General features: G+C 34.6%; 1 protein-coding gene and 1 long non-coding RNA gene across 2 annotated transcripts in view; both read left to right on the top strand.

Annotated features, from left to right (window-relative positions):
* The first annotated feature begins 4,667 nt into the window (after positions 1–4,667).
* On the top strand, positions 4,668–6,056 carry LOC122526771. Its single transcript, XR_006306212.1, has 2 exons — positions 4,668–4,863; positions 5,975–6,056. It is a non-coding gene; the product is annotated as an uncharacterized LOC122526771 (long non-coding RNA).
* Positions 6,057–6,802: 746 nt separating this feature from the next.
* Positions 6,803–9,544, top strand: part of LOC122513374 (serine/arginine repetitive matrix protein 2) — a 205,319-nt gene continuing 202,577 nt past the window's right edge. Inside the window, 3 exon segments of the mRNA XM_043629696.1 lie at positions 6,803–6,949; positions 6,952–7,013; positions 7,016–7,056. Coding sequence (XP_043485631.1) covers positions 6,910–6,949; positions 6,952–7,013; positions 7,016–7,056 — 143 coding nt within the window. The 5' untranslated portion in view covers positions 6,803–6,909.

The following is a 9,544-nucleotide window of genomic DNA, read 5'->3' as shown; positions in this document are numbered from 1 at the left end:
GAAATATTACACGCGAGGAAGTTGAATTAATCAAATACATTAAAAAAAAAAATTAATTTCAAACAATAGAATATCTCGTTGAATATATAGATTTTTATTTTATATTTATTATATAATATATGCATCGTGAAAAAATAATTTCAAATAATTTCATTTATTATAATCAGTTAATTCATATATTTGTTTGTATAAATAGAAAAGAAAAAGAAGGTTTCCCTTTCTTTGCTTCATTCCACTTCTAAAGTGACACAGTTTATCTTAAAGATAAACAAATCGTAATAATACGCTTCTAGAATTTAGATTGAAAAGAAAATCAGATGATAAGGTGATCAAAAGTGCTTCACATTTCGGTATTATAAATTGTAACAATTTTAAACATTAAAAAACCTCCCTCCCTACCCACCACCCCCAAAATGCAATTACTTTTCGAATGACCTAATATATATTAAATACACAAGATTACAGTAAAATACACAAAGAGAGACACGTTTGCCTCGTGCTCGATCTTGGATCCGCGTTTCTTGCCTTGTTCCAATTCGAACGTCAAGTGCAACACCGTTGGTGAGTCAGAGACTTGTTTTGATTAAAAAAAAAGTCTTTAGCATTTACTATACCTTTCTACTTCTCACACATTTTATATATATATATGGGTGTGTATGCGTGAGAAAGAAGGAAAAGAGATAAAAAAATAAAAAATACCAAACCCAAGAAACGTGGAAAAGGAAAAGGATATGTTAAAGAGTTGAAACGGTGTGGTGATGGTGATGGTGGTGATGGTGGTGGTGGTTGTGTTATCGTGAGGAAAGAGAAGGTAGAAAGAAAACGTGCTTGCAATTAGAGTAGGATGAAAACAGAAAGAGAGAGAGAGAGAGAGAGAAAGAGAGAGAGAACGCAATGGCTTAGCACAAAGGGCAATGACCCGAACACCACAGTGACTCGGAGCGTGACGTAGCGATCAGCTGGTTTCCATCGAAGACCCGTGCGAGAAAGAAAGATAGAAGAGAATGAGTTGAAAAGGGTTGTCGAATGCAATCAATTCTACAGTTCATTTGTTTTTTTTTTTTTAATATTGCACGGGGGTTGGTTGATATATTTTAAAATTAGAATTAAACAATTGTTGAATCGAAACAGAGATCGAGGGTGAAGTTGGAAGTTTAATTACTGCATTGTGATATATAGTATATGTTTTTTTTTTTAATATTGCACGGGGGTTGGTTGATATATTTTAAAATTAGAATTAAATAATTGTAGAATTGAAACAGAGATCGAGGGTGAAGTTGGAAGTTTAATTATTGAATTGTGATATTTAGTATATGTTTTTTTTTTAATATTGCACGGGGGTTGGTTTGATATATTTTAAAATTAGTATTAAACAATTGTTGAATCGAAACAGAGATCGAGGGTGAAGTTGGAAATTTAATTATTGCATTGTGATATTTGTTTGTGTGTATATGTTTACATGTATTCTGTGAGAATGAAAGGTTTGATGTGCGATAAAAGAAAGGAAGAGAGAGAAAGAGATAGATTTATATCGAAATAACGTTAGGCACGTCTCCGGATTCTCGATAAGACTCACTCGAACACGCGTCACGATCAGCTGACGATGACAGATCTGGACAAAAGTCACGTGACATATCCCAACTCGCGATCGTATTCGGCGGCCATTTTTGAATGGACAATGGCGCGCGCGACCCTCCTATTGGTTATTTTTTCTTTTTTACCCCCTTTAGTTATTTTTTTTTACTTCAAACGTTTGCCGTTACCACGCGGAATTTATTTCTAGTATTTTTTTTTTGTTGGTTAGAATGGTTAGTATAATTTTATCGCGTTTTATTTATATTTATTTTGCGCATAATTTATTTGTTTGATTTTTTTTTTTTTTGTTTCATAGTTTTTATTTAAAAAAACATATATGCCGAAGGATCATTGGTTAAAAGCCTTGTTCATTCCAATTAAGGAAACGACCTTGGAATATACGTAACTGTTACCACGTTACTGTGATTTTAAAAATCGAACTTTTACTTTGCTACAGAATGCATTTCGCTTTCTTACCGAAGAGTTTCACAAATTTTATATATTACACGTATTATACGCTTCTTGGATTACGACATCGCGAGGAGTATTATTTTTAGTATCTCAAACTTATCGAACCGTTTCACCAATAAATTCGAGTCAAAACGCGAGTTTCACCGAGTTTTCTTTTTTATTGTTATTCGATAAATGTGTTATTTATTATTTTCTTTTTTTCATAGAAATTTTTGGTCCGTTTAAATAATTAATTCTTTTTACGCGTTAAATTAATTAATTCAATGGGAAAAAAATTGAATTTTTTTTTTTTTATTTTATTATCGGGCTGACATTTCGTAAAAATTTTTTTCACAATATTTTAATATTTGATTGCAATAATAATTGATAGCAATAGTAATAAAAATGTTATTAGTAGTTGGAAAAATACGCGAGGTGTCGTAACGATTCGTCTATTTTCGCTGCGACGCAGCCAATGATTCAAAGGTTAGGTTAGGGTTTTTGTTCGTAGTAATAATACTAACCAATAGATTCAATGACCTTTCTATTTTTATTTTTTTATCTATTTTTTTTTTCTTCTTCTTTATCTTTCGTGCAACGTGAAAATCCAATGCTCGTAGGCATAACAAAAAAAAGATTAGAATTTATAAAGGTCGATACTAAAAGTAACTATATCTAGTAAAAACGAACAAGCTCTTTTTTTAATAACAATTTTTTCATCTATTCTCATATTTTACCATTAAAAAATCATTTTAGAAGAAGATTTTTACTCACCTTCTTCGTAGCTTGGATTTTTGAAAATCCTCCTCATTGTCCAGTTTCCTTTCTTTCTTTTCTTTTCTTTCTTCTAATGGAACCCCATAATTCTTCTCAAAGATTTCGATATTTATATATATTTTTTTTCTTCTTTTTTTTCAAAAAACAAACCATGAGTCACCATTAAACGAATAATAACCTTTAAAAAAATCCATTCCTGAGACAATCGACGACCGTTAAACATACAGATTTTGAACAAGTTCACTCCGAATCGACGCTTGGTCACGCATAAAAGAATTCCTTTGTGTACGATGATTTGTGGAAACCCTCGTTTTCCTTTGTCTATTTCAAAGGCAACGTTTTTAACGTCGAATTAAAAATACATGAAAGAGAGTAATAAGGAAATCAATAATTTGACGTATTCTTTCTTTTTTCTTTTTTTTGGATTAAACGGATTTGTAAGAAAAAATGGCGGAGTGAAAAAGGAAAAATTTCAAATTCAAATTTTCGAATATCGTACGTTGAATGGACGTCGATCGAGAACACCCTGGGCTTACTTGGGGGGGGGGCTGGCTTTTGTGTGATTTTACTTCATTTTATATTATTACGGAAATCATAGAGATGTTTTTAGATTATTATACTCACATTACCAGTCGTGAAAATATCGAAGAAATCATTCTAACGTGTTAACGCGTTTTATGGTACACGCACTATTAGCACAAAGAACAGTTTAATAAGGACTGTCGCGTCTAGCACCGCTGCTCACAAGTCAGCCATATTAAACTGGCAGCTGGCCGTTGCTGAGCTCCTGACGTCACATACTGTTTTCGTCACGTGACCACAACCACGTAAAAAAGTAAGGCTCCTAGAAAAGGGGCACCAGCTATCTCATTTTATTCGAATTTTTTGATCAAATTTTCTTTTCGATGAGTTCTCCCCATGTTTCGTTATAGTTAATGATAGAGTATCGTTTAATAATAATTATCAGAAACGTCAAATATTTGTTTCAATTAAATTTCATCGTTCTCGTCGAGTCAATGTTCATTCATTCTTTTTCTTTCTTTATGAATACAAATTATATTAGAAATTACATTGGGTTTTATTCATTAGGATTAGGAATAGAAAAATTGGATACTTTTCTCTTGGCATATTTAATATCAAAAAAACATAGTTTATTCCAAATAGAAAGAGCATATCTGTAATTACTATGTAACAATCGCAAGAAATATAATCGATTAACGGAGAATAAAAATAGCCAACGGATAAATTGTAAATGAACAAAAGTTGAAATGATAAAAGAACGATCTATCCGAAGAATATAACCCAAACAATTTGAAACACCCGAGGTACTGAGAACTAGGCATTACGGTTCTGGGGATATACATAATCTATCTCTCTCAGATTCTGTCGCAACCCGGCGCAAACGTCGTCGTGGTGTCGTCATTCTCGTCGTGGTACGTCCCTAGGCATAGCCCAATGCTTTCCTCTTACCCCTCGAACCTTCAGCCAACTCTTGGGAAAGATAGAAAGAGAAAGAGAACGGGGAGTCTAGCATGGTAGCAGATAGGTGTGCGTGTGTGGGTTTATGCGTGACGCCTACTACTATAGTAGTAGTAGTGATAATAATACCAGAACCAGTATACTGGTGGTGCTGGTGCTGGTGGTGCTGGTGGCGCTGTGTGCTGGGCACAAAACGGTGGTGCTGCGGTGCTGAGTAGGAGAAGCAGAGAAGTGCAGGCAAGTGGGGAGGAGTAGGAGCAGGAGGGGGTGGGTCTGGTTGCTTGACGAATCGTGGAGGAGGTGAGGGTTGGTTGAGAGGAGGAGGAGGTGGTTGGTTGAAAGTAGGAGGAGGGGGTGACGGACCCGTGAGGGGGCACGGGCTCGCGGGAAGGAGTCTTGCCTCCCTGCCGTCCGCCCGCAGTAAGCGCTACGCGATATCACTGGTCGGTCATGTGTGCGTCACTATTATCACGTTCACACAACATTGGTACCGTTCGGAGGAGTCGAGTGATCGTCGTCGTCGTCTTCTCCAACTGCATCTCCATCTCCGTCTACGTTTTCGTCGTCTTCTTCGTCATTATTGTTGTTGTTGTTGTTGTTGTTGTTGTTGTTGTTCTTGTTGCTGTTGTTGTTGTTCTTGTTCTTATTCTTGTTCTCCTTCTTCTTCTTCTTCTTCTTCTTCTTCAATTCGTATTGCTAGTAGATGTTGTTGTTGTTAATATATTAATAATAATAATAATAATAATAATAATAATGATAATAATAATAATAAAATCGTAAGGAAAGAAATAGTTTCGTGTTGTTGCATACAATACAGAAAACTGTGCGCGCCCGGAAGTTCTAAGTGTTACTTTTTCTTAGACCATTTATATTTTTCATCATCATCATCATCATCATCATCATCATCATCATTGTCGTTGTCGTTGTCGTCATCATTTTGGTCATTGTCGACATTGACGTAGCAGTGTTCCGTGAGAATCAAGAGGAATATTTTTTAAGTTTAAGGATATATACGTGGTGTTGTTAGGATTATTGGATGTTGTTACGGAGGAAGAAGGACAACTGCTATACTATCTGCCGTGTTGCTGTGTGCGTACTACGTGAGACTTCTCTCGTGCAGGGATTATTATCGTCACAGGTGGATTTTTAAAAAAAAAAGAAAAAACAAAAACAAAAAGAAGAAAAAACAAACAAACGCGCTTTTCATTTTAACCCCCTTTTAAGAAATGATTTTTTTTTCGTATTCTCCTTTAGCTTAGCTAATTATTACTTTTCTTTATATTTTTTTTTCCCTTTACTTCATTCGATAAACTCGACAACCCCCAAACAAGGGGGGAGGGGTTTTAATTCTGGGTCTAACGAAATAGGAATATTACCTTAGCGTTTTAAATTCATTACGTATTCGATCGGTTAAATTCTTTTTAGGGGGTAGGGGGGGAGGGAGGGGGGGAAGTAGGGGTGGTTTTTTTCTCGTTCGGAGGGTTTTTAAAGGGAGATAATCTATTTGCAAGGTCGTTAAGTGTGCGGTGCTTATATTTGTGTGCATATAATATTAACTAATTATAATTATAATATAATATAATATAATATAATAATAATGATACGTGTATTAGCGTAGAATAGAATAGGGATGTCCTCGTAAATTTGGTCTACTCTTTTATCTAACATGAGTATACTACTTACTATCTTCTAGGCTACTACGGGAAAGTAACTGGACTTTTATTCTCGCCTCATGGTAACGGCCTCGTTTCTATACGGTGATATCTTCTATTCGACTAGGGAAAAGAAAGATTGAAAGAACACGCGATAGAAACAAAACGAAACTAAACGAAGAAGAAGAAGAAAATAAAATAAAACATAAAAATAAAATAATATTTGACTTAAAAAAACGGGGGTGGAAATAATAATTATAACAACAACAACAACAACAACAACAACAATAAAAAGACAAGCATAAATAAGAGCAAAGTGTGCAAGAGGGGGGAGGGGCTCAAGGGCCATCGGTAAATTTCTAACAAAAATTTTGTCGTTTCGAAAAAATAGGAGTGCAGAAAAATCATAACGGTGATATATATCCGCGAGTGTGTATATATATATACATTTCGTTCCTCTATCTATCTTAATTATCCCCCCCTTTTAATTTTCATTCGATACGTGAAATCGAATCGTCCTCGGACGATTTATAAACTTTGAGAAAGAAAGACAATAGAAAAAAAAATAAAAATAATAAATAAATATATAAGAACAATATAAAAAAAAGAAAAAGACTAAGAGGAACGGGGGGTAGGAAAATTAGAAAAAAAAGTACGTAAAAAATAAATAAGAAGAAGCAGTGGGGTAGAAAACGAAAGAATATAATAAGAACTAAGGGGGGTTGGTTGGTTGGTTGGTGTTGGATCAGTGAAGGGGGTGGGTGGTAGTGGCGGTGTGGTAGTAGTGGGTTGGTGTGGTGGTGTTGTGCTGGTGGTGGTTGGGGTGGTAGTTGGTGGGTGGTGGTGGTGGTGGTGGTGGTGGTGGTGGTGGTGTCTCGTAGTCGTCGGATTCTGGCCGTGGATCCGAACTCGCGGATTCGCGCGGAGCGCGCGCGCGCGCGCTCGCGCGAGATATTACCGATCGTCGGTAAATAATATGGCGTACAAGTTTCGCGAGGAGATCGTGGGAAAGAGGTTCCTTCGGTTAGTGGTTTCACCAAGCTTAAGGTGAATAAAATCATGAGTGGGGGTTGGCGCGCGGTGGGTGGATACGTGCCGCCAGTCACAGGGATAACGAACTGTCACGATCTTCAGGGTGAGTACTCACCTTATTCTTATTCTTAGTTCTTTTTGATATTTTCATGATCATTCTATTTTCTATGGACGAATCATCGATCTTTTAAAACCCCCCCCCCCAACTTTTCATCCCAATTTTTTAGATTTTTTATCTAATTCTTCCCCCTTCACACCTATTTTTTTCCTATTCGCGTGGGCTTTTATTTTTTTCCCCCCCCACTCTTTCTCTACGATCCTTATTACAATTTATTTCGATATCGTTTGATTTATGTACGAAATCATTAAGTGTTGTTGTTTAAGAATGGGAAGTAATTAATGATCGGACTTTCACCGACTTATTGGGGGTAATCTGTTGACATTTCACCATGCGAATCTTGACATTATTCTATTTCGATCTTTCACGGTAATATATGTATGTATGTCTGTGTGTATAGGCTAGTTGTTACAGTTTATGGTTACGATAGTCATTTTTAGATAAGTTTTAACTGCTTTTTGTTTTTTTCTTTCTTTCTTTCTTTCTTTCTCGTTTTTTATAAGCTCTGAATTACTTGGAAACACTGGAGCGTGTTTCGCGAACCGTATCGATGACTTTCGCTTGGGTGGAATAAACTACTTTGGTTTACTTGAAAATTATCTTTCCACCACCCCCCCCCCCCACTCGTCCTTCTCAGTTCTTCTCACCACCCACCGAAGTTATTTGATTTATTTTAGAAAAAAAAATAGATTTATTATAGAAAACGAAATGAACTCATAGATGTTGAGAAGGAAGAAGGGAATATTTTTCTTTGACTTTGAAAATTAGAAATAGAAATAGAAAGAGACAGGTATAGAAAATTGTTTTGAAATATGAACATTGGTCATGGTCGGGGTTTGATAATACGAAAATTACGCGTTAACCTTGCGTATTTGTGAACTTTATGACCAGCAACGTGTGTGTGTGTGTGTGTGTGTGTCTTCTATCTTTATTACGTACGTACATACATATATATGTGTGCGTGCGTATGTGTTTATGCGTGTATAGATACGTCACACGTTTGTGCATTGGTCACAACGAGAAAACGTTGTTTGTGCAAAATGTGTTAATTCATTCTGGTTAAAAAAAATATTTAATAGAAAAATTCGTGTTTGTGAAGACGAGGGGTGGGTGGAGAGGGGTTACCCCAAATTTACTTATATTCAATATAAATAAAATAAAGGTGTGTGTTTGTGTGTGTGAATAATGGTTTTTATGCGATGCAATATATGGTGTTAAGATATTATGATAATTTATTGAAACACTTAATATTTAAATATGATCACTATTAATTATTCGCGTTTTGTTTGACGTTCATGGATTTTTTTTTTTGTACCGCAAAGTATGCAAATCACTTAAAGGTGGTCTGTCTTGTGGTTTGAACGAACAAACAAACAAAAAAAACTGGTGTGTTCTTATGTACGCAAGTAAGAAGTTATTACTTTGCCGTACCAAAACGAACATAACCTCAATAACCAAAAATAACTTCAAAAAAAACTTCAAGAAAAAAAAATAACTTAAAAAAAGAAATAATTATTATTATATATATAAGAAAGAATAAAAAAAAACTGTGTGTGTACTTATGTACGCACGTAAGAAGTTATACTTCTTTGCCGTAACAAAACGAACATAACCTCAATAACCTCAAAAATAACTTCAAAAAAATAATTAATATTAAATAATTAGTAGTATAATAATAAATATAATAAAATTAATTATTATTAAAATATATAATATTTTAAAATTATTATCAATAATAAATAATAATAATAATAAGAAGTTATACTCTTTGGCGTACTAAAACGAACATAACCTCAATAACCTCAAAAAAACTTCAAAGAAAAAAAAATAACTTAAAGAAAAAAATAATTATTATTATATATATATAAGAAAGAATAAAAAAAAGAAAAAGAAAATATGAAAATAGATATCAGTCCACACTAAATATAAAAGAGATATACGCATTACTTGACGCGTCAACAACCATGGCGCGGTTACAGCATTAGTTCTCGCTTCGATCATTTAGTAAAGCAGCCTGAGTACGATTAGTATTTGGATGGGTGACCCGCTTTAAGAAAAAGGGGGGAAGAAGAAAAGAAGACAACTTCATGCCGTATATTGAAATCGTTTTGCCGCGCGTCGTAAACCGACAAACTTCATGGTGTCGTGGTTTTCCAGACCCTCGGAACAAATCACTCCCCATTACATTTGCCCAAACGCGCCAAAAGAAGTATAACTTCAATAAATATAGTAAAGGAAAAAAAAAGAAAATTTTCTATCTTTCTCATTTTTCTTTTTCTTTTTTTTTTCTTTTTTTTTTTCTTTTTTTTTCTTCTTTTCTTCATTTTTATTATAACGCCAAGTCAGAACTATTTTCAGTTTTCGAGGACGCGAACTACGTAGGTACGTTGTACTACTATATAATTATTTAACTTACACACGTTCTTCTTCTTCTTCGTTCTTCTTTTCGGCTCGTGCAAAA

Source organism: Polistes fuscatus, unplaced genomic scaffold, assembly GCF_010416935.1.
Source record: "Polistes fuscatus isolate 324 unplaced genomic scaffold, CU_Pfus_HIC Scaffold12, whole genome shotgun sequence".
In the NCBI taxonomy this organism is placed as follows: Eukaryota; Metazoa; Arthropoda; class Insecta; order Hymenoptera; family Vespidae; genus Polistes; species Polistes fuscatus.
Note: the sequence above shows the minus strand (reverse complement) of the source record. Positions and strands in the feature narration are given on the sequence as shown.